At 44.4% G+C, this 25,659-nt stretch overlaps 1 protein-coding gene across 1 annotated transcript in view; it reads left to right on the top strand.

Annotated features, from left to right (window-relative positions):
* LOC122554632 (neurogenic locus notch homolog protein 1-like) overlaps positions 1 to 25,659 on the top strand; it is a 158,378-nt gene that overhangs the window by 105,018 nt on the left and 27,701 nt on the right. The window contains exons 11-24 of the mRNA XM_043699954.2: positions 5 to 238; positions 985 to 1,095; positions 3,283 to 3,475; positions 5,276 to 5,421; positions 7,078 to 7,191; positions 9,845 to 9,964; positions 10,998 to 11,150; positions 12,044 to 12,272; positions 16,161 to 16,362; positions 17,598 to 17,751; positions 18,057 to 18,241; positions 21,888 to 22,020; positions 22,940 to 23,197; positions 25,455 to 25,567. Of these exons, the coding sequence (XP_043555889.2) occupies positions 5 to 238; positions 985 to 1,095; positions 3,283 to 3,475; positions 5,276 to 5,421; positions 7,078 to 7,191; positions 9,845 to 9,964; positions 10,998 to 11,150; positions 12,044 to 12,272; positions 16,161 to 16,362; positions 17,598 to 17,751; positions 18,057 to 18,241; positions 21,888 to 22,020; positions 22,940 to 23,197; positions 25,455 to 25,567 (2,345 nt within the window). The remainder of the gene's footprint in view (positions 1 to 4; positions 239 to 984; positions 1,096 to 3,282; positions 3,476 to 5,275; positions 5,422 to 7,077; positions 7,192 to 9,844; positions 9,965 to 10,997; positions 11,151 to 12,043; positions 12,273 to 16,160; positions 16,363 to 17,597; positions 17,752 to 18,056; positions 18,242 to 21,887; positions 22,021 to 22,939; positions 23,198 to 25,454; positions 25,568 to 25,659) is intronic.

The raw sequence follows: 25,659 nt of genomic DNA, 5'->3' as shown, positions 1-25,659 counted from the left end.
AAAGGCTTTACAGGGACTACCTGCGAGATTAATGAGGATGATTGCTTCCCTGACCCTTGCCACTATGGAAAATGTGTGGACGGAATAGCTGGCTACACCTGCAACTGTACAGCCGGCTACAAGGGTCCAATCTGTAGTGAGCAGATCAATGAATGCCAAAGTAGTCCCTGCCAGAATGGTGGCACCTGTCAAGATCGTGTGAACAATTACATATGCCACTGTCCTGTTGGCACCTCAGGTAAGTGGCAAAGAAACGGACCCATTTGAGTGCAGAAAAGTTGTCCAGAAAATTGGTAATCGTCCACGGCTGGCTGATCACAATCACTGCCCCCATTTCACTTGGTAGGATGTATTTCTTTTTAGATTACTTACAGTGTGGAAATAGGCTCTTCAGCCCAACAATTCCACACCGACCCGCCAAAGCACAACATACCCAGACCCATTCCCCTATGCTTACCCCTTCACCTAACACTACAGGCAATTTAGCATGGCCAATTTACCTAACCTGCACATCTTTGGACTGTGGGAGGAAACTGGAGCACCCGGAGGAAACCCACGCAGACACGGGGAGAATGTGCAAACTCCACACAGCTAGTCGCCAGAGGCGGGGATTGAACCCTGGTCTCTGGCGCTGTGAGGCAACAGTGCTAACCACTGTGCCGCCGTGCCGCCCACTTTTGTGAACCATTGTTTATAATTAAGATTAATCCATGCTGGTGAGTCAGGAAACTAAGTGTGTGTTGTCCAGGCACAGTTCAAATTTGGAAGTGCAGAATCAATAATAGTGATAACTACATCATAATATTCTGATCTTTCACAGTTTTTAGTGACTCTTGTTAACAGTTCATGCAGACATCGTGGAGGACCTTCCACATAGTGATACTTGAGTGGTTGCACATGTCATAGTTGAATTATTTGATCTTGCTAAATGCACCAGTGGAGAACAGAAAGCATTTTAAAAAATTTCTTTTGATGATCCTGCAGGTGTCAATTGTGAAATTAACTACGATGACTGCGCTAGCAATCCATGTAGTTATGGGAGCTGTCAAGATGGTATTAATCGGTACGACTGTGTATGCAGCCCTGGCTATACAGGTAAGTTCAGTTCCTGTGAAGGGACTAAATGAAGATCTAGGATGCCACAGTTGTCACACTCTACTGTGCTGCTTTCTAACTTGTGTGCAACTTGTCCCAAGATGCTAATGTCTCCATTTTGAAACACCTCTCAGCATTGGTGCACTTGGGAACCTCATTATCAAAGAAATGAAGCACTAAACACCAGCTTTGATCGGTGAACCTGACGTTGCATTAGTCCAGCGCTTTTCCAAATTGAACGAGTTCCCAAAAACCTTGCAGCATATTTGAAGGGGAGTCATTTTCCTAATGTTGGAAGCATGGCAGCTGATTCCAAACTACAAGCTCTCTCAGACTGCATTTTGATAATACTCAGGTAATCCATTGTGGTTGTTAGTTGAGGAATAAGTATTGATCAGGACAATGGAAGGAACTAAGTCACTTTTCTTCCAAATAACAATGCCACAAGATCCTTGGCATATGTGAGAGAAGGCAGGTCGGACCTTGCTTTAACATCTTCAGCTCGCGACCTTCTGACTTCAGAGGACAATGTTACCGCGACTGACACCCAGGTTCGAAAAGACCAGGAACTGGGTTGAAAAATTGGAACAAAATAGGATTTGGAGATCTTCACAATTTAACAGAATAAAAATTGGACTCAAACTTGAACAAATATATGTAGGGGACGTTTGGGTCATGTATAAGGCATGAAGTCTGTGAAATGATTATGAGGGTAAATTTGTAAGGAAGACTGTGTATGAAGATGGGAGAATGAAAGAAACAAACTGACTCCTCTTATAAAACAAAACAGCTGTAGGTGTTCTGTGCAAATACCTTCATATCCATTCCACATCCAGCTCTTGCTCCCAAGTGTACAGCAGCCACACTTTTCAAAGCCATGTGATGTTCAAGTAGAATCTATATATCTTCAAATTTACAGTCTTCACTATTCTTTTATCAATCCCCTCCATGTTACTGAAGTTTTGATAAAATGCACAAGGCAATCTTTTCTTGCTAGAGTTCATTGTACACTTTATAGGTGTTGTGTTCACACGTCCTGTTCTTGCAGTAATTAATATCACAGAAACTGCAATGTAATTCGCTTATTTGTAATGCTTCAGAATTCTGTTTCTGTTATAATGTTGGTGACATCTAGCTCATTCATTGGTTCCGAATGGATGGTTGGGGAGAGAGCATGGCTGGATGGAAGTGAGTTCCTCTGTGGTGAAATAATAAACTGACTCATTATAAACAGAGTTAAAACTCACACAAAACCAGGTTATAGTCCAACAGGTTTATTTGGAAGCACTAGCTTTCAGAGTGCTGCTCCTTCATCAGGAAGCTGTGGAGCTCCACAACTACCTGATGAAGAAGCAGCGCTTCGAAAGCTAGTGCTTCCAAATAAACCTGTTGGACTATAACCTGGTTTTGTGTGAGTTTTAACTTTGTCTACGCCAGTCCAACACCAGGACCTCCAAATCATTATAAACAGGTTTGTGATTTGGTTTCTCAAAGCATACAGGAAATCTCCAGTCGCTCTCCCTTTTTCTCACACTTCTTGATTTATTCATTAACTGGATGCGGTATCACTAGCTAGGCCAATATTTATTGTCCATCCCTCCTTATCCAGTGGGCAACTTCTGTGGGTTTGGAGTCACATGGAGGCCAAACCAGGTAAGGACTTCAGTTTCCTTCCCTAAAGGATATCAGTGAAGCATATGGATTTTTCTGACAATTGATAATGCCTTCAAGGTCATCATTCAACTCTTAATCCAAGATTTTTAATGAATTCAAGTTTCACCAACTACCATAGGATTAAAACCGGAGTCCTTGGAACATTACCTGGGTCGCTGGTAGTCTAGCGATAATACCACTAAGCCATCATCTCCCCATCTCTCTCACCTGCGTTCGTTCGTTCTCTCTCTCTCTCTCTCTCTCTCTCTCTCTCTCTCTCTCTCTCTCTCATGCATATACCCTGTCCCTTTCGCGCGCACTCTCCATTGCAGACACTCACTCTCGCACATATATAACAGGCCCACTTGCAATCTGCTGTGCTATTTGAAATCTTATTTCCTAATTGGAATGAGTATGAAACCAGGTGGGAAATGGAGTTTAAAACATTGAAGGGGTATGCCTCTGTCTCTAGGTCAGAATTCTTAAAACTGTGTCTGGCTGCTCATTAATATGTTTCTCCATTCCTGCCTGCAGGTCCCATGTGTAATATTGACATCAATGAGTGCGCATCCAACCCATGTCACAATGGCGGCACATGTTTTGATCAGATGAACGGCTTCACGTGCCGTTGCCTTGAGGGCTATCATGATCCTCACTGTATATCTGAAGTTGATGAGTGCAAGAGTAGCCCTTGTATCCATGGCAGATGTGTGGATGACGTCAACAGGTGATTCTTCATAACTTTTCTGTCATCGTAATATTTGTCATTCTTAGTTCTTTCAATTTCTGTTTCTTTCTAAGATGATTACATCTGGCTTTCTGCATTTTTTAATTGTCAAATGGTTGTAGCTATTATGAAATACTCCAATGCAGACAAAGGGAACAGTGCAGGGATGGCTGGAGGGAACAGAAATCTGATGTGTTGCTTACAGTGAAGGTTTGGGTTCCTCCTCTTGCTAGGCCTCCAGGAATCATTGGATAGCTATGCAGACTTTAGGTGCTTTGGTTTGGCCACTGAACCGCTGTGCTGCCCATTGAATGGTTTAGTTGCATGAATATCGTTAATTCACAGCATGGCTCATTGACGTAAGAGGACATGCACTGAGAACACATGCCCAAGATTGCAAAAGTAAACCAGCAATATGAATGACAGGTGTGCACAAAATTGAGGGGGTGTAATGTTTGTGTTCGAACTGTTAGATTTTTGAAGGTAATCCCTGGGAGGCCATCTGTTGAACTCAGTTCCTCCCAATTTTATTTTTGGCACCTGCTATTTTCTGTTTGTTTATTTTTCCCCACAGTTGAATTGGTTGTTGGAATTGCAACTTTTCAAGTGCAGTGAACAAGTCTGTGCAATGTACATTCTATTAGCCATTAACGGGGAGATAGATGTCAATATCATCTGTACAGGAGAATTCCAGAGTGACGTGTTTGGAATCTCTGTCCAACCTTATGTCTAGGGTGGCATGGTGGCTCAGTGGTTAGCACTGCTGTCTCACAGCGCCAGGGACCCGGGGTTCAGTTCCCACCTCTGGCAGCTGTCTGTGTGGAGTTTGCACATTCTCCCCGTGTCTGCGTGGGTTTCCTCTGGGTGCTCCGATTTCCTCCCACAGTCCAAAGATGTGCAGGTCAGGTGAATAAATTGCCCATAGTGTTGGGTGCGTTAGTCAGGGATACATGCAGGGGAATGGGTCTGGGTGGGTTGCTCTTCGGAGGGTCGGTGTGGACTTGTTGGGCCGAAGGGCCTGTTTCCACACTGTAGGGAATCTAATCTAATCTAATCTGAATTTAACTCAGCACAAAAGTTCATTCATGGCACACAGAGCAGTACTTTTATTATGATGGAGATTCTTCAGAGATCAGTATCAAAAACCAGAAGTTAGAAATGTCTTCTGTGAATTCAGATGCTGTCCCAAAGTCAGTTGTATTCTTTCATGGGGTGTGGGTATTGCCAGGAAGGCAGGGCCAGCTTTTGTTGCCCATCGTTAATTGCCTTTGAAGTGCGTGACTTATGAGAGCAGTTGAGATTCAGCCACACTGCCTGGGGGCCGAGGGTTCCATGCAGTAGATTTCCTTTCCCAAATGATGCGAGTAAACCAGATTGTCGGAAAAGAAAACAACAGATGGCAACAGCTTCATTTCAGTAGCTGGCTCTTTAAAATTCCAGATCTGTCATTTTAAATTCCACCAGCTCTTGAAGTGGGACTTGAACCCAAGTCCCCCACCCATTTGCCTGGACCTCTGGATTAGTAATCAAGTGGCATTACCCCTAAAATACTTTCCAAGTGCAGTCACTGTTATATTGTAGGGATCATGTCAACCTGCTGCCACACAGCAAGTTCTCTCAAACATCAGTGAGATAACAAAATTGAGTGATTTGGAGTTTAGACTTTTGAAAATATTGTGAATTTATTTACAGGGCTCCCCCCTGCCACCGTACTCAGTTGGTGCGACATTTTGTAATAAACAATTGAATCAGTGCCTTGCCTACGACCAACATTTTCTCTGCCTTTTCTTGTTTTTGTAGTTACCAGTGCGTTTGCGAAGCTGGTTGGGCAGGGGTCAACTGTGATGTGGACAAAGACGAGTGTGAGTCAAATCCTTGTCAGGAAGGAGGAACCTGTGAGAACCTAATCAATGGCTACAAGTGCACATGTGTGAAGGGCTTCAAAGGTGAGGGGAGGACGGTCAAGCACTGAATGAAGGAATGCCACCAGTGTAAAGCTGAATATTAAACTTACTGATTCTGATACTCAGAACTACACTCTGCTGGTTGAAATTTTACAGCGGTTGCACAGATGGCCATTCAGCCCATTTGTACCTGTGACATGTCTTTGAAAAAGCTATTCAATGGGTCCCTCTCAACTCCCCAGTTCCCACTGTTTTGCAAGTGCATTCCCTTCTCGATCCTCCATATCAGAAGGGATGCTTTGTGGGTTAAGATTTTTGTGTTCTCTGAAGCAGTTATCTCGTACTGTTGGGCTTCATACTTAATCCCATAGACCAAAAGTGACTGACAGATTTCAGATGTTCATTAATGGTTTTTTGAACTAATAAACACATCCTTTCATTTTTACTTTGTTTGATGTGTTCCTCTATTCTGATGCCTGATGGTTTAAGCAGTGATGCTTCTTTTTCCCCCTGAGCTTTGTATTTTGAAATTTCTGTCCCTCCACTGTTCTGAGAGTCTTGTGCTGCCACCCAACCATCAGTGTAACCAGGATCTGAGTTGATAAAGCTGCATTGGCTGCCAGACCTAATGTTGGATTTCTGACGTTGTCGATGGTGGTTTCCAGTGCATTTGTACAAGGATATCATTGGGTTAGCTGGTGCTCACTCATGATAGGCACTGACCTTTCACCTCTGAAAATTTAATAACTCAGATGCTGCCACTACTTAGAATATTTTTGAGTAGTCTTGGCTTTTTATTTAAATTATTCATTCTTGTGGTGTGGATGTTGTGGCAGGATCAGCATTTATTATTCCACCCAGAATCCCTTCCCACCACCAACTTTAAACAGGTGGAGTCTGTGTGGTGAAGGAAGCCCCACGTTACTTTGAGGGCGGGAGTTTCAGGGTTCTGGCCCAGCAGCAACAAAGAAATCCATTTCTAACTCGAAATGTTGTAGGCCATGGGAGGGGAGCTCAAGGTGGTCCCAAGTGTCGGGTGCTTTTGTTCCTCAAAGTCATGACATTTGTGGGTTTGAAAGACATACTCTGGGGACCTCAGCAAGATGCTGTGATGCTTCCTATAGCTCATGTGCACTGCATCTGTTGTCTAACAGTTTTGGAGGCATTGAGCGTTGAACCATGTGAATAGGGTGCTGGTCAATGCTGTTGACCGAAAGTTCTGCCAGCCCTGGTAAGCATTGATCCACATAAAACTGCCCCAGATTTGCCACCAGTTGGCACTTACTCATCAAAGCGCCAAGAATCTGGGGTTGAACTGAGAGGGAAGATGTCACATTGGTGGGATTTACATCAAAGACATGTTACTGGGGTGGAGTAGTGGTCATTTGTTAGCTTGTATCTGCCCTGCACGTGCCAGGCCCCAGTTGGAGTTTCCGGTACGAATGTCTTTGGCAAAAATTCCATTACCAAAAACTAGCATCTGTTACATCACTGTGTGCCAACAACAAAATTGATTAAAGGTTCCTGAAGAAGGGCTCATGCCCGAAACGTCGATTCTCCTGCTCCTTGGATGCTGCCTGACCTGCTGCGCTTTTCCAGCAACACATTTTCAGCTCTGATCTCCAGCATCTGCAGTCCTCACTTTCTCTTCCTGATTAAAGGAGTAACCTTCTTTCCCTGTCTTCTCTGAATTTTAAGGTTCCAACTGTGAAATCAATATAAATGAATGTGCGTCAAACCCCTGTCTGAACAAAGGAATCTGTGTTGATGGCGTGAATTCCTACCACTGTGTCTGCTCTCTCCCATACACTGGTAAGAGACAAAAAAAACACAAAGGGGCATAATCTGAAATGATGCATTTTCTAGCCTGTTGTGGTTGAGGTAGGGAGCTGCTGACTTGGGTTTCTCCTGCGCTGTGCTGAAGAGGCAGCAATAAAACTGGAAAGTGTCGGGATTGAACAATGAACTGAGGCCGTGCATTTAACCGCTTTAAAGATCCCTGCTCCACGGAGGTGTGCGCTTGTTTTGGGGTTGAGTGCACGAGTATCTGTTTCAGAATGCAGCCTCGCCTCCTGCCAGAAGCAAAGTGTGTGCTGCGGCGACCTTTTGAGTTATTGCCTGATTAATAGGCCAGGCTTGTAAGTATCAAATTTCCACATCAAACAGTCTCAAACTCCCTGGTGCATTTTTCATTAGTTTTGTTGTGTGTGAACCGAATTCAGTTCTGTGCATTCTCTGAAAGCAAGTGGAAGATTAAGATCAGGATAAGACGTGTCAGGATAAGTGAGAAACATTGCTGATTTCTTTTGTTTGTCTCCTTGTCCCATCTCACCCCCCCCCCCCCCCCCACTGACACCACTAGCTCTTGATCACCTGGTTTAGCATAGTCTGTGGGTGCACCCAGAGGTATTTGATGTCTCCGGCTCAGCAGCGTTTTCTTGCAGCTGTACCCACTGGTCGGTCAGGGAAGGGCATCCATTTTTATTGGACCTGCCACAAACTCAGGATATCCTGTCTCTTTCAGTTGTTGCTGAATAAAACTGCAACCGTCCTGCAAAGATTGATATGCTAATGAGCAGATTCCAATCCTATTATCCGATTCAGATAAAGTTGCAGGTCGATGGCGAGTAGGTGAGATTACAGTCTGAGTTCCTTCTGTGCTGTGACCATTCTTTGAAAATGCCTTGGGATGTGACACAGCCATCAGTTTAAAGTCACACACAAGAGATGGCTGCTGTGGCACAGCAGCACCCACACTGTATCGGGCTGGAAATGGCAGCATGGAAATGAGCTCACATTTCTGAAGTGAGGTTTGTTTTACCACAACTTTGGCTCAGCTGCCTCACAACACCAGGAAACTAGATTCTATTCCAACCTCGGGTTACTGTCTGTATGGAGATTGCACATTCTCCCCATCTCTGCGTGGGTTTTCTCTGGGTGCTCCAGTTTCCTCCTACAGTCCAAAGATGTGCAGGTTAGGTAGATTGGCCATGCTAAATTACCCCGTAGTGTCCAGGGATGTGCAGGCAAGGTGGGTTAGCCATGGGAAATGCTGAGTTACTGAACTAGGGTAGGGGGCATTGGGTGTGGTTGGGATGCCCTTTGGTGTGTCAGAGTGGACTCAGTGGGCAGAATGGCCTGCTTCCACACTGTGTTGATTCTATGATTCTCTAATTCAGATGGAAGTGTCACCCACTGAGCTGTACTGACACTCTGAACTGTGACACTCTGTGCTGTGCTGACACTCTTATAATTGTGAGCTTTGATGTCTTGTGACTTTTCTTAAAATGTTAGCACAGACTAGGTGAGTCTGCATCTTTTTTTTTGTGTTCACACAGCCACCTGGTTAATGCTGCTCACTGTCCATCCTTGCTGGTCTCCTCCTCGGAGCAGCTATCTCGCTCCCTTGAAACAATATTTGTCAATTGTGTTTTCATTGTTAAGGCAGATGACTCCATGTGTGACTGGTTTAGTCTGGTGTCACTGATGGGAAAGGTAGCTGAAGGCCTTTCCCAGGCATTCTGGAGGTGCAGATTACAGTTATTTTTAAAATATAACATTGCACTGCACGCTACTGCCAAGTTATCTCTCAGACTGCTTTCAAACCTTCTGCATATTTCTGATCAGTTTTGCGCCCTGTTTTTTTGTGGCTCTGCTGAGGCTGGCCTTTGGACACTTCCCCTGCACTTAGTCCGACCGTGTGGCTGTTGTAGTTCCAGGCCCTCAAAACTGTTCACACTTTCTCCTAGTTTGTTTAATCCTCTGAATCATCCACAGTGCACCCGCTCCCGTTATTGCCAGCAGGATTGTCACTAAGTGATTGGGGCCTGAAGTATGGTATTCCTGTTACTAGAATCATGGAGGACAGCATGTCATTTTGGTTTATTGTGTCTGTAGATACTCTATTTCAAAAACCTGTTCAATTACTGCCACTGTTTTTCATGGCTGCACTGCTGGTTCATCGAACCCCTCCAGTGTGGAAGCAGGTCGTTTGGCCCATCAAGCCACATCGACCCTCCAAAGAGCATCCCACCCAGAATCACCCCCTTACCCTAAAAGCCCAAATTTCCTAACCTGCACATCCCTGGGTGCAATGGGTAACTTAGTACGACCGATCCACCTAACCTGCACATTTTTGGACTTTGAGAGGAAACTAGAGCACCCGGACGCAGACGTGGAGAGAATGTGCAAACTCCACACAGACAGCTGCCCAAGGGGAGAATCTAACCCGGATCCCTGGTGCTGTGAGGCACCACAAGAGGTTTGTCAGTGGAAACAGATTCTCCTTGTTCACTTCATCAAAATCACTCATCGACTCGAACAACTTTAGTAAATCTCCACTGAATGTCCTTTACTCCATGGAGAGTGATTGTAGCTAAAGAAGGGCGTGCCCTGATAGCCTTCCGCATACTTGTCATTGGCTGACTCTAATAGGTTCCTTCTCCCTTCCTCTTTTTACCTGCAGGTAAGGATTGTGAGTTTGTTCTTGCTCCATGTTCCTCCCAACCATGTGAAAATGGAGGTGTTTGCAGTGAAACCGAGGACTATGAGAATTACATGTGCACCTGCACAATGTATTGGCAAGGTGAGATATTACTCATCAGCACATCGTAAAAAGGAGTCGACCAATCAGCCCTTCCTACCTGCTCTTTATTTCAGTTAAATAACGTCTGGCCTATTGCTTCAACTCTGTTTTCCTGCCATTGCTCCATATACCTCTGTACCTTTACTCAACAAAATTGTATCAGTCTCAGGTCTTGAAAGCTCTTGTTGACTATCAACACGATTTGATAAAAATTGCCCAAGTTTCTTACTGCCCTTGTTGTGAAAAAGTGCTTTGATTTTACATGCAAAGTGTGTGGCTTTAGTACGAATACAGTAAGACTTTGTACCTGAATTATTAAACCGGTTTCTCTCCGCTAATCCAATCAACTGAAACCCCCCCCCCCCCCCCCCCCCTCAAAATCAATGGCATGCCAACTAACTCTGTACTATCTCAGCGTGTGATTTAACCATTTTTAGCCCTGACGTTTGAACTCGGTGCACCAGGTGGGGTCTGACCACACTGTTATGCACACTGAGACTCAGTAACTCTCCCCCATCCCATTATGAAAGAAACACCAGGGTGAGTGGGCTGTGGTTTGTTGTGGAGTGAGTCGTAGACCCTGATGATCCTGTGGAAGTCCTTTAAAATTATGGAAAGTTTTTATAGGAGTGGGCAAAGAAAATATGTTTCCACCTGTAGGTGAGTTGAGAACAATGGATTGTAAACCATAGACATAAAGGGCTTGGTAATAAACTCTTTGGGAATCCAGGAGAGAGAGTTTTTTATCCAGTTATTATTTTGAATGTGCAACTCAGTACCACATGGAGTAGTTGAGACAAATGGAATAGGTGTTTTGAAGGGAATCATAAGTACATAAGGGATAGGGGAATAGAGGGCATTGCCAGTAGGGTTAAAAGGGGGAACTTGTGTGGGACGTGAACAGTACAGTCCATTTGGAGTGTATATCCTGTTTTAATGCTGTAGCTCCTATGTAATTCTTTATACACTGTAAATGAAGTCATACTGTCATACACAACGCAGTGCATGTGTTTAATACTGGCTTATCTTGTAGGTCAGAGGTGCTCAGTGGACATTGATGAGTGTGTTACTGACCCGTGTAAAAATGGTGCTGCTTGTCAAAATACCCCTGGGAACTACGAGTGTCGATGCCTCCCTGGCTACACTGGAGTGAACTGCGAGACAAATATCGACGACTGCAGCCCCAGTAAGTGCTTGAAAGAGTGATTGAAAAGAAGCTGTCTGAACCCGAATCATCATTTCCTGTTTAGAGGAAAGAGCTTGTGTTTCACCAGCTCAGGAAGTTCCAAAGTGCTTCATTGACAGTAAAGGACTTTGTGAATTGTAGCTTCCGTTGTTTTATCAACTTTATTCTTTGGTGGGATGTGGGCACAGCATTTTCTGTTGCCCTTTCCTACTTGCCCTTGAACTGAATGGCTTGTGAGGCCATTTTAAAAGGCAATTAAGAATCAACCACATTGCTGTTGGAATCAGATGCATGTAGGTCAGACTGGGTGAGGACAGCAGATTTCCTTGCTGCAAAAACATTAATGAACCAGATTGGCTTTTTTACCAATCGATGATCACTTCATAGTCTCCATTACTGAGACTTGCTCTGAATTCCAGATTTTACTGATTGAGTTTAATTCTAACCAGCTAGCATTGTGGGATAGTTATGGCGGATAAGGGGGTGACAGCCAAATTGTACAAAGCAATACCTCAGAAACACGTGTGATAGTGACAGAGTAATCTATTTTAGTGATGAAAGAAAAATCTTGATTCCCAGTGTTCTTAACAATAGGGCTGCAGGATCATTTACATCTATCTGCTGGGGTAAACAATGCCATGCTTTCATGTTTGATCCAAAGGGTGGCACCTCTGACTGTGTTGCATTCCCTCAGTATTTCACTTAACTGTCAACCTAGGGGTCCAGATTTTGTCCTTAAATCTTTAGAATTAAGCACCTTGCTGCTTCTAAGGCAGGAGTGGTGCCCACTGAATCATGGCTTGCTTAGTTACTTGTGCTCTTCCAAACTCTTCCTTGTGGAGAGGCCAGGTTAACTCGTGTTCTAATTCCAACGTGATGTGACAATTCCATAGATCCATGCCAGAATGGCGGTTCCTGTATCGATCTTGTCAACACGTTCTCCTGCAGCTGTCTGGCGGGGTTCACTGGTAATAAATGCCAGCAGGAGATAAATGAGTGCTTGAGCAACCCGTGTCTGAACGATGGGAACTGCTCTGACTATGTCAACAGCTATGTCTGCAAGTGCCCTCTCGGCTTCAACGGGATTCACTGTGAAAACAACATGCCCGACTGTACAGAGAGGTAAGATGAAAGAAAGACTTGGATTCATTTTTGCACCTTTCCTTCACCGCCTTGGGATTTCCTGAAGCACTTTACAATTACTGAAGTATTTTTTAAAGTGGATTCATTGTTGTACCCTGTGCGCACAGAGCAAAATCCTACAGCGATATTACTGGGCTAATGGCTGTTTCTAACATATTGGTTGAGGACAACTATTGGACAGGGCACAGGATTAACTTTCTTGTGGCTCTTCGTATAGCTGTGCCAGATGTGTTATGGTTGTAAGTGAGAGTAGGTAGAACTTTGTTTCAACCTGTCATGGAACCGTAGAGATGTACAGCACGGAAACAGACCCTTTGATCTAGCTGGTGCAGATATCCTAAATTAATTTGGTCCCATTTGGCGCATATCCCTTTAAACCTTCCTATTTGTATATCCATCCAGATGCCTTTTAAATGCTGTAATTGTACCAGCCTCTACAACTTCCTCTTGCAGCTCATTCCATAACCTCTGTGTGGAAAAGTAATTTTAAAAAAAAATCTCAAGCTTGCTTGCTTTAAAATATCAGCCAAATTTCAGCCCAATTTCAAACACCTCACTGAAGCCCAAGCTTTCTGTTTTTAAAGAGGTACTATTGTTAAAGGAAATCTTTAAGCAGTGCTCAGAAAGGCCAAGGTGCTTGCTTCAGCTCAAAGTTTGCAACCCCAGATTCTACTCTGGGGCTACGACCTGTAGTTTGCGAAACCCTGGCCTTCAGGAACCTCCCTGGATGTGGTAAAAGGTTAAATTGCAGGGATGAAGCACTGCAGGGGAAAAGAAACACGAGGGACTCTCATAAAGGGAACACCTGTGATGAGTGTCATTTTCTGCAAAGTGGTGCACTGTCTTTTGAGTTTTTTTTTTATCCTCCGAAATGACAGGCCTCACGTTACGAGCTAAAGATGAAATGGTTTCACCCTGCGCTGGAGGGCTTTAGCACATGAGACTTAAAGGAAGCCATCTATAGGACTAGCGTTGGAGGGTGAAGCTTGGTTATGAGCTGGGGGGTGGGGGAGGGCAGAACCATCTGAGGGAAGAGGATTCTCACACATTGTTCCTGCATTCCTTTTCGCCATTAATTTCCATTAGCCTGCTGTAAATCAACTGAGACTTGCTGAAGGCAGCACAGCCAGTCACTAATCCCTCAAAGCTGCTTGGGAGACAGGGGGGAGCGGGTGAAGAGGGAAACAGAATTCTATTGTGTTCACTTACCCCAGAGTGCATTCTCTAACCATCTCCGTGCTGGCAGCAAGGTCTCGGGGGAATATCAAGTGTGTGTCCAGGTGCTGGTGAGCGAGGTGTGGGGGAAATATAGCGTCTTCAACCTATCCCAGCAGCCGTGTTGTGCAGCGAATGATCAGTTTGCTTACTGGTGCCTCTCGGTAGTATGCTTGCAAAGCTAAATAGCAAGTATTTTTGTCCAGCGCTCCCCTTGTGTGACATGGAGATGGTTCTCTTCAGTGATCTGTTTCAGCAGCAGCAGGCAGTTTCCATCTTTTTTTCGTGTTCTTATTCTTGTCTCATAGAATCAGAGAGATGTACAGCACGGAAACAGACCCTCCGGTCCAACTTGTCCATATCGACCACATATCCTAATTTAATCTATCCCACTTGCCACCATTTGGCTCACATTCCCTCTAAACCCTTGCCTTTTCCTATACCCATTCAGATGCCTTTTAGATGTTATAATTGTACCAGCCTCCACTACTTCCTCTGGCAGCTCATTCCACACATGCACCACTCTCTGCATGAAAAGGTTGCCCCTTAGGTCCCTTTTCAAATTTTTCCCCTCTCACCTTAATCCCACACCCTCTGGTTTTGGACTCCAGTACCCTGGGGAAAAGAGCTGAAAATGTGTTGCTGGAAAAGCGCAGCAGGTCAGGCAGCATCCAGGGAACAGGAGAATCGACGTTTCGGGCATGAGCCCTTCTTCAGGAATCCTGAAGAAGGGCTCATGCCCGAAACATCGATTCTCCTGTTCCCTGGATGCTGCCTGACCTGCTGCGCTTTTCCAGCAACACATTTTCAGCTCTGATCTCCAGCATCTGCAGACCTCACTTTCCCCTGGGGAAAAGACCTGTCTCAGTCTCACTTTGCATGTAAGTGGTTGAGACTCCTTCAATTCAACCTGGCCCAACGTGTAGCCTGAACTGGAAAACCCATGTTGGTCGTTTGGGCCACATGAATTTCCTCAGATTTTAGTGTGTGACATCCTGCTGTATATTCTAATTCACTATTTGTTTTAGTAGTTGCTATTGTGGTACCAAGGCATCTGGGAGAAAATTTAAACATGCCATGTGCTTTTGATCCAGCTAGGCATCCTCTGATGGGTGGCACGATGGCTCAGTGGTTAGTACTACTGCCTTACAGTGTCAGGGACCCAGGGTCGATTTCCCACCTCTGACGACTGTCTGTGAGAAGTTTGCACATTCTCCCCGTGTCTGCGTGGGTCTCCTTTGGGTGCTCCGGTTTCCTCCTACAATCCAAATATGTGCAGGTCAGGTGAATTGGCCATGTTGAATTGCAATTTTACATGGCCCATAGTGTTAGGTGCATTAGTCAGGGGTAAATATAGGGTAGGGAATGAGTCTGGGTGGGCTACTCTTTGGAGGGTCGGTGTGGACCTGTTGGGCCAAATGGCCTGTTTCTATACTATAGGGAATCTAATCTAATCTTTCATTGCTGGTGAATTGTGTAGAGTCCAACACATGTTAGTAATGGATATACTATGTTTAAAGGATACTTTTTTAAAGAATTCGTTCATGGACATCATCAGCAAGGGTAACATTAATTGCTCTTAAACGGAGTGGCTTGCACACTCTTTCAGAGGGCAGTTGAAGGTCGGTTGCACATGGTTTAAGTAAGGATGGCAGATTTCCAACTCTTAAACCATGTTAGTAAATCTGAAACAAAAACAAGTTGCTGGAAAAGCTCAGCAGGTTCTGTGCAGAGAAATCAGAGTTAATGTTTCAGGTCCAGTGACCCTTCTTCAGAAGTGACCGTAGCTAGGAAAATGTTTTTTTATGCATAAGATAGGATGGGGGAAGGGGCTAAGGAGCAAATGAGGGGTGGGGATAAAGAGAGAAAAACAGTTGGACAGACAAAGGAATGGATAACGATCTGGCTAGGAGCATGAATAGCTATTAATGGGGACTATTAGTGGCTAACAATAGATTGTGTGTAATAGCAGACTGTGATGATAAGGCCTGGTGTGTGGGGGTTGGGGTAAGGACGTGGGAGAGCTCCAGCCCTAATTATTGAGCTCGATGTTGAGTCCAGAAGGCTGCAGGGTCTCCAAGTGGAAAATGAGGAGGTGGTGTTGTTCAAGCTTGTGCTGAGCTTCGCTGGAGCACTGCAGCAAGCCTGAGGTAGAGATATTGACTGGGGGGGACGGGGCGGGTGTTGAAGTGACAAGCAGCTGGAAGCTCGGAAATATTTTTTTGTCGACCCTGCATGGGTATTTTCAACAGCCGGTGGTTAGTTTTGTGGTCACCATTACTGGGACTAGATTTCAATTCCGGATTTATGAATTGAATTCAAATTCCACTTCTTGCCATGGTGAGATTTGAACCATGTTAGCTATATTACCATGATGCAAACATCTCCCCTCCCAGTTCCTTTGAGCCCCATGATAGAAATAGACCTCATTGCAGAAAGCTTATAAACCACAAGTGTGGACAGACCAGACCACAAAGATAAAAGCAAATCAGTGATTAGAAATTGTCGTTTTAAAATATCATAATATGTGACCAAGCACGTATTGGAGCAGAGCTCTTTGTGCAAATCGTTAAAGTCTCTGTCGACAGGGTTCCCAGGAGGGTGTGCTGTTTTGTCTACATCTCTGAGTGGGCTGCTTCTTTCTCCTGTTAGCTCCTGCTTCAATGATGGAACCTGTATCGATGGCATCAACTCGTACACCTGCCGCTGCCAACCTGGCTTCACCGGTTCCAACTGCCAGTTCGATATCAATGAGTGTGACTCCAAACCGTGCCAAAATGGGGCCACCTGTATCGACGGGCTAGGGGGCTACCGGTGCACCTGCCCCTCCGGCTACTCGGGTAACAACTGCCAGGTGAGGGAACCCCGTTCGAGGTGCACAGTGAGCATGCTCTGTCTGTAAAGTCGAAGTTGGCACTGCCTGTCTTTGTTTGTCTGTTTAACAAGTGGTTGCCCCGGGGCTGATGTAAAATGGTGGTTACGAAGGATGAAAGGATTTGCATTTATATAGCTCCTTTCACCTCTGCCACCACCCGATACCCCAAAACCTCTTGCAACCAATGAAGTTCTTTTCTGGAATTGGAGCCCCAAAACGTGGCAATCGGTTTATGCACATCAAGGTCCTGCTTTTGCTGGTCATGATGCCATTAATGTTGGATGTGCCTTCTGTGCTCAGTGAGTCTGGCGCTGAGTTAATGAGGAGGCCCAGCAATTAATAGGTTTCTGGAAAGCCAAATTGCAAAGGATGATACTGGGCCCAATTTTCACTGAAGTCTCTCATTTACTTACAGAGTTAAACATTACATGCATACACCTAATTCCAACCGCACCACTATTTTATCAAGAGTCTCTTAACAAATTTATATATTTTTTATCAACCTATTCAGTGGCCATCACGTGCAAGGGTAGAACATGAACCCATATAGCCTTCAAAATCCCCGGGTATCTCTTGTAAAATTATTTTTAATCAACGTGTTTTGACATGTTTAGACACTCCTCCAGGGCAAATGGGATCTTACAGCCCAAAGGCAGGGACACTACCACTGCAGCACAAGTAGTATCTCTTTAGATGTGTTCAAGTGAAACCTCAATCAGTGCCCACAACATACATGCAGCCAACTGCCAGCTCTCTTTACAGAACAAGGCACGAATGCCCGTTGTTTAGTTTTCCTTGGATTTATTTGCAGGACCTGGGTGTTGGTGTCACTTATTGACGATCCCAAGTTGCCATGATGAGCTTTCGCTTAACACATATGAGTGGCTTTGCTAAGCTTCTTCAGAGGGCAGGGCAAAGTTGACCATGACTGGAGATGTTCAGAGAGTTTTATTTCCAGAATGCGCTGAAACCCTGTCAGTAATCCAACAGCTTTGGGGTGCTTTCTTTTAACTGATATTGGTGTTTTCATTGCGGATTTCTTTAAAAAGAACTCCAATCCTGAAGCAGCTGTGGCAAGACTTAACCTCCTGATGGGCCTGTGAATCCAGTAACGTGGCTGCTTGTCGAACAGAATTGTGAATGATGTGGTGCCGTGAGTGACTGGGCACAACTGTAAAATATCAATGCTCTTCTTGTTGCTTCCACTCACTCAGACCTTGGTGAATCTGTGTAGCGGGTTGCCCTGTAAAAACAGAGGCAAGTGTGTGCAGCAAGGCGCCACGTACCGTTGTGAATGTCAGAGTGGATGGACCGGGCTGTATTGTGACGTACCAGATGTGTCCTGTGAGGTGGCTGCTCATCAGAGAGGTAAGCCAAGCCCTGCATATAGAATGGCACTCGCTAGGCATAATGTTTGAAGAAGGCAATGTTGTAACCACAGGTGTATTCTGCCGAGGGAGAGGCTTAAAACCAGGCAGATGGTCTGCCTCTAACTCAGATTTATTTGTTGTTTTTTGTTTTTTTTTGCCAAAAGAATTTCACTGGGAGGAGGCAGAGAATAGAGTTTGACCTTGGGTTCATTTGTTTTCAATTCCATTAGTGCTGACTGAGATGCAGATGTGTGAAGCTTTTTTTTTCCCCTCTTATTATTCTGTTAACCTCTACCTTTCCAGGCTTGACTGTTGAGCAACTGTGTCAGCATTCTGGGATATGCATCAATATAGGCAACAGTCACCAGTGCCAGTGCATGTCTGGGTACACTGGCAGCTATTGCCAGCTGGATGTGGATGACTGTGCCTCAAACCCATGCCGCAATGGAGCCACCTGCAGAGACTACCTGGGAAGCTATACCTGCGAGGTGAGTTCATCACTCGAACACTGTGTTTCTATCTTGTGCTCTTTATCACACACACATTCTTTGTCACACGCTTTCACACACTCGCACTGTCTCGTGCATGTACTTACCCACTGTTTGTCTTCCTCACGCTCTTCCTCTTGCATTCACACTTACTTTATCACAATAAGTGTTTCTCACACACTCTCACACTTGCTCGCGCTCTCTCTTGCATTCATTCATTGTCTTGCACTTGCACTCTCTCCCTTGCTCGCTCTCTTTCTCACTCTCTCATGCACTCGCTGTCTCTCTCATGTGCTCTCTTTCACACACACTCTCGCTCGCTCGTGCGCTCTCTCACTTGCTTGCTGTATCTCACTCTTACACTAATTTGTGCTCTTTCTCTCTCACTCTGTTGTGCTGGCTTGCACACTCCGCTTGCTTTTACCATCTCGTGCTTGCTCGCTCCCCTTCTCATGCTCACTCTTCCTCTTCTCACTTGCTCTCCCTCTCATGCTCGCATACTCTGTCACGCTTGCATTCTGTCTCTCTCTTGTGTTCTCTCTCCTGTATTTGCTCTCTTTCACACTTGTTCAATCGCTCTCTGTCTTGCGCTTACTCTCTCACACTAGCTTTCTGACTCTCTCACTGGCTCGCACGTTCTCTCTCCCCCTATCCTCAGCTGTTCTATGTGATGTTTCAAGGGTCTTTGGTAAGAAAGGTGAGTTGTAAAGTCTGAATAATCTGGGACAGAGTAGGGGGCACTTACACGTACAAAGTTGCAAGAATGCATGACCAGGCTAGGTGATTGAAGCAAACAATGTGTCAAAATTTACAAAATGTTTCTACACCCTATATGGTTTATTTCTGCTTCTGTTTTGTGTATTCATACGTTTATATACATAGCTGAAGGAAAAGAGGTTTTGGTAAAGAAGAGGGAACAGCAGACCAGGACTATAGGATGGAACACTTAATTAGCATTTTCCACAATCTCATGATGTCACATGACGCTTTCCAACCAGCCAAGTATTTTCCAAAGTGTGCCTTTGCTGTAATGTGTTTAACCTAAAACTATCAGTATGAAAATGACGGACAATATGCTTTGATTTGGGTATTGGATAAATATTGGCCAGGATGCCGTGGAGAGCCCTCCCAGATATTCAGAATCATGCCATGACACTGGCACCTGTTTGGACTGACACGACCTTGCGTCTCACCTGAAAGAAGGCAATGCTGACAATGTAGCATTCCGTCTGTACTGAAGTGGCAGCTGAGATTTTGTGATCACCTCTGTGGAATTTTTTTTTTTAACCACAGCTTCTGACTTTGTGCCACTTGAGGTAGGGGCAGACAGCTGCTGGTGTGAAGGACCAACACCAACTCGGTGATGAGTTGGAGACAGAGGAGGCATTTGCTCTGACTTCATGTTCATTTGTGGCTCTCTGTGGTCCACCTGACTGAGATGTTGACGAAACTACAATTTAGGATTTGTCCCTGCCTTGGGGCAGAACATAAAGCGATTTTAAAGAGCTGCTGATAACAGGAATTTTCTTTTTCTTCTGCTTTCAGCATGAGTTAGTTGCCAGCCACCACTTTAAGTCTTGCTGAGATTAGTTCACGTCGGTGATGTGGACCCAAGTTTCTCAGGTTGTAGTTTCTAAGGTGAGGTGTTTGGATCTGGGTTAAGAAGCTTGGCTGTTGACTTTATTGACCATGATGTGGAGGAGCCGGTGTTGGACTAGGGTGGACAAAGTTAAAAATTACACAACACAGTTGTGTGACTTTTGACTTTATTGACCACATATTTAAATGGCAGTGCAGAGACCTGACTGCTTCTTGTACACTTCTAGCTGTATTTTCAGCAGTTAAAAGCACAGGTGTGGGTGAACCACTTTCCAGCCACACTTTCAGAAAGGTGGCATTGTGTTTCTGCACGCAGAACAGAGTTGAAAAGTATAGTGAGGACCTGTCAGAACTGGAGTTTGATCCATCATTGTCACAAATCAGGAAGCCGATCAGTGGTTTTTATTTTACAAGGCTGACCAGGAGCTCCCCCTCCTGACTTGATTTGGTAAGTGACACAAAAACTGTGTTTCCAACGGAATTTCATCTCGCCCCTATTCCTGTCCGGATTGAAGTGTCTGAACTCAGATGTGGCCACCTTTCCAGTATGTCCTAGAAATTAGAGACTAACTTCCCAAACAATTCTGCAAACACCTCAGCAGCAAAACAGAAAAAAAAACAGCATTAAGAAACATTGTTAAGAATTCACTGTTTCATTTACTAGATTTTAAAATATTGATGTTGAGGGCTGAGGGGCTTGGAGAAAGGTGTGATTTATCTTTTTGGACATGGGCGATCACATGACAAAAGGCCGCATCAATTTTCAATCTCATTTTGCATTGAACTGATGAGGGTGCTCCCGTTCTTGCTCTGAGCTAGAGAACTGAAAAATTGACAGGGCTTTCAATCTGAGAGCTGTTCAGAAATTTCAGTTGTCAGGTATAATTAATTTGGGTATCCCTTCCTCCACTGATGATTGCTGTATCAGCTCAAGAGTCATTGCTAGGGTGCTACACTGTAAGGGCTAAGGGAACCATTGGCACGTGACTTCAACGCCCAAGTTTGCAGTGCAGGCCGAGGAGTGGAGAAGTAATTAGTTTTCTCGAAGATAAGCAGGTTAATACATTGATTTGGATCACTGTCCAGCCACTTGGGTTATAATCTAACAGATGTGCCAGAAAGGTTTCACTTGATGGGGAGTGAATGTCAATGGTTGAAAGAGGCCTGTTAGCCTGAGGTCTGGCTGGCAGTCCACCCTGAGAATGGAATTGGACTTTGTGCTCTGCAAGTGACATCTGTGGAGCATACAGTAGTGTTCCCCTGAGCCAAGGTGAGTCAAGTCCTCACTGGACCCAACTTGCAGTTGTTGTTTGTTGTTTTGTCTCTTTTTGCCTTATTTGGGGATGACAGTTCAGAAACAGCTGCTGTTCATTTCATTGAGGCAGTGATGCTGTAATCCAAAATCACAGCAGTTAGTATCAATAACTTTACACAGATGGTAACCTTTGGTATGTCAGTCTGAACTCAGTGTGGGAATCTCCCAAGCTCCACACACCCCTGGACAAAGAATTTGGTTATGGATTGCCTAAGAGGCAGGCTTTTACAAGGTGATGTTTAACACTCAGTTTTGCAGGGAGTGCTATTTGCCTCTAGAGCAGTTACTATCTCTTATCCCCTCCTCCCCGTCCTTGTGTTTTAACTGACTTTCCATTACGTCAGTCGCAGCACAATCAGTATCTGAGATTCCAGATTGAACTCTCTCAAGTCTTGAATGCATGTTTAAGGCTGGCATTCTCTTGCAGTACTGAGGGAGATACCATCTTTCAGCTAAAATAAATGCCCATCTGCCTTCAGATAGATTCAAATGTCCCATGGTACTATTTCAGACAACAGCAGGAATACTGTCTCTAATTAATGTACTTCCATCAAACAGTCTCCATAAAACTAATTATGTGGTCATTATGAAATTGGCACTGGATTATATGATGTAGTATATTTACCTTGAGGAAGATGAGAGGTCTCCTTCTAGGGATTAAAGTCGAAAAACTATACTGCTGATGTCTTTATTTTAATAACCATACTAATGATCACATCCCTTGGTCTCCAGTGTGTTCCAGGGTACCAAGGCGTCAACTGTGAATATGAAGTAAATGAATGCCAACTCTATCACTGTCAGAATGGAGGAAAATGCATTGACCTGGTGAATGATTACAAGTGCTCCTGTCCACCAGGAACTGGAGGTAATGAAACATTTCTTAATTTTTTGATCTCTCACCAAACATACCCAAGGAATAGAACCACATCTCTTTACGGAGGAAATGACATCACAGACAAGTGACTACTCAGACTGCTGACTGGGATTACTGACATGTGACAAATGTTGAGGATCCAACTTTGGTTCGGGTTACATGATGACATACTAAAGATATTTTGAAAGACCTGAAGAAGAGAAGGTTGAATTGCTTCATTTTTTTTTTTTAGCAAATACATAAACGTGTTTTTGTGTTAGTCCGAGCCACTAAGTAATGTGCACAGGGAAAAGAAGTGTAAAACCAAAGAAAGGTATGATGTTGAACAGACAGAGGTGTCTTTGTCCCCTCGTGGACTATGGTTGATTATGGATGTGTGGATAAATGTTGTAGGTGCGCAGAGGGATTGTCAGCAACTAGACAAATATAATCTGATCAGAGAGAACCAATGTGAATTTGTAAAGTGTAAGTATTGTTAATGAACCTGGTGAGGATGTAACTAAAATAGTAGCTGAGGTGTGTTCGCAGATGTTACTTGAGAGGCATCCTATGTGGTTCCAAACTGAGACTGAACAATTGGAATTGAGAGAAATCTGTTTACCCAGGCAGAGAACTGATGATCAGGTCCAAGACCAAGTATAAGAAACAATTGATCCAATTGACATCTAAAGAACAAAATTAATTGGTTTGCTGTTTCTGGAGCTCGAAAAGCACCCCAGCTTAAGAATTCTTGCAGCTCTCAAAACTTGGGTTACACAACCCTTTTTATAAAAACCAAAACTGGTAAAAACCTTTAATTGGTACAGTTATGGATTTTGAACAAGGGAATAGGATATGTAAGAAAGGGGCGAGTTGGCAAGCACAGAAAACATGTTTTATTTTTCCAAACCGAAGTGTTCTGTGTTCACAGGTGTCCTGTGTGAAATAAACAATGATGATTGTGAACCCAATATTGATCCGCACACTGGGGAGCACAAGTGTCTAAACGGTGGCCGATGCGTTGACAGAATCGGTGGTTATAGCTGCATCTGCCCGCCGGGTTTCATTGGAGAACGCTGTGAAGGGGATGTAAATGAGTGCCTTTCCAATCCATGTGATCGCAAGGGCAGCCTCGACTGTGTGCAGTTAACCAACGATTACCTGTGCAGATGCCGACCTGGTTTCACAGGTGAGTTGCAAAGCCTTGTCCCTGCCAGTGTTCTCAATTTACCCATCAGTGCCTGGGGCTCGTGTGTGCCTGTCAAGTGACCACATTCCTTGGTATTGAGTGGTGAGGGACCTGTGTTGGGCTATTCAACCACAGAAGTCATGGCATTATGTTAATCTCACTGGTGTAGACATCCAGAGCCTCGGGCTTTTGTTGTGAGGACAGGAGTTCAAATCCCATCGTGACATGTGGTAAAATTTGAATTCAAACAAAATCTGCAATAAAAAATAAACTAGCCTAATGGTAATCATGCGACACATATCAGTTGTTTCAGGAAAAAAAACTCATCTGCCATTTAGAGAAGGAGTTTTGCCATCCTTACCCGGTCTGCCACGTGACCCACCAAATCCACAGAAATGTGGTTGACTATTATTGCTGTCTAAGCAATTAAGGGTGGACAATAAATTCGTAGCTAAGGAAAGCCAAAAATGCATGGCATTTTCAGTGCTTGTCCCAAATACTCACCATCTCAACAATGGTGGTTAGGAGCTGCAGCCCCGCCTTATTTTAAAGGAGGAGGTTCAAACAAAACCAATTGTGACACCTCCCCAGAAAGTTGTCAGTTGTTGAAGCCCCCTATTTCAACCCAGATCTGCGAGCTTTGTGGCTTTGTAGTTTTGATATTTGACACCTTGAGCGGCAGGACCACTCCACTCATTTTCCAACTTGTACCCCATCAACCAGCATAGGTCGTATCTTTGTTTGATGGTGAAGTTAATTAGAGCAATAAGTATGACGGCAGCTGAGTGGTGCAGTGATTGAGAAGAGACTTGAAGTTATTTAATTTGAACTTTTATAATCGGTGAAGGAAATTAATGCCAGTTAATTCCCCCGAAGTTCCAAGATGAAGTTTTCAGTGATGCTACGGAGACTTTGAAGGAGACACTTGAAATAGTTCTCCAAAACAGTTGGACGAGAGAGAAAAATATGTGGAGTAAATTTAATAGCATTGGATAAGCTTGTTAGCTCTAAAGATCTTCCATTGTACCACAAGATCCTTGTCGTCTTGTTTGCATCAGTTCGGAAACAATCCTGCATTGATTCGAGAATATCATCTTCGTCCATTCTAATTGTGAAGAAGGATCCAGCTGTTTGGAGACAATCCAACTTCCTGTCTACAGATCATTCAAATTGGCACCATGATGTGTTTCTGATTGATCTTAATGACTGTGACTAAGTATGTTTGAGGAAGGTCATTCAGTCAACCATCTGTGTGACTAGATACCCACTTGCCCTCCTCTTTAAAGGCAGAGGAAGAAGGAGTGAAATTAGAATCATAAGTTTCCTACAGTGTGGAAAGAGGCCATTTGGCCCATCGAGTGCACACCAACCCTCCGAAGAGCATCCCATCCTGACCCATCCCATCCCTGTAACCCTGCAGTCCCCATGGCTAATCCACCTAGCCTACCCATCCCTGGACACTATGGGGCAATTTGACATGGCCAGACCACCTAACCTGCTCATCTTTGGGCTTGGGAAGGGAACCACAGCACCCGGAGGAAATTCACACAGACACTGGGAGAATGTGCAAACTCTGCACAGACAGTTGCCCGAGGGTGGAATTGCACCCCGGTCCCTGGCGCTGTGAGGCAAGTTGAGGGGGTGGGGGTGCATTTTAGAGCTTGCAGTTAATGGCACAGTCCCCATTGTGATCTAAAGGGGTGCACAAGAGGTCCGAGTTGGAAGAACATGATTCTTGGAAGATTGTCATCCCGGATGATATCGGAGCCATAGGGAACTGCTAACCTGCTGCTCAGAGCAGGCCCATGTAACCTCAGCTGTGGTATCATAGACATGCTCAATGTGTTATTCTTATGAATGGCGTATCACTATAGCAATGAACGGCCAAGAAAGAGTAGTTCTTTGATTCTGCCAATGCTGGATTTCCTAAAACAAACTCCCAGCTGTTTCCACCTATAATTTTATTTTGTGAATTCATTATCCAAAGGGATAGGGCTTTTATAATTTGTCTGCCTAGTATGCAGATGTGCATTCTATCTTGTCGAAAAGTGGAACCTATCATTTTTTTTTCAGGTTGTGACCAAAGTGGTGTTCTCCCTCCCCATGGGAAAGAGAGTGCCCTCATCAAAACAAACATTGTGTCATAAATCAAAATTGCATTGACTGTACATCACCCAGTGCCTATCCTGTTAAATGCAGGAACTGATAAGGATCTTTTATTGTTCCACCAATGAAACAAGCCCCTGATCTCTTGCAGGCCGTCACTGTGAGACTATTGTTGACCTGTGCCTTTCTCAGCCCTGTCAGAATGGAGGGACCTGCATGTTTGCTGTAAACACCCCACTTGGTTATACTTGCCAGTGCAGACCTGTAAGTACAACAAAGTCCTTCCCTCTGCTCTGTGCATGTGAACATTTTATCAGTTGTTTTGAAATCGTGTCACTTTGTGTTTTAAATACAAT

The sequence above is a fragment of the Chiloscyllium plagiosum genome, unplaced genomic scaffold, assembly GCF_037043375.1.
Source record: "Chiloscyllium plagiosum isolate Xiang-an unplaced genomic scaffold, Cpla_swu_hap1 HiC_scaffold_9, whole genome shotgun sequence".
Classification (NCBI taxonomy): Eukaryota; Metazoa; Chordata; class Chondrichthyes; order Orectolobiformes; family Hemiscylliidae; genus Chiloscyllium; species Chiloscyllium plagiosum.
This window is presented reverse-complemented; position numbering and strand designations above follow the sequence as displayed.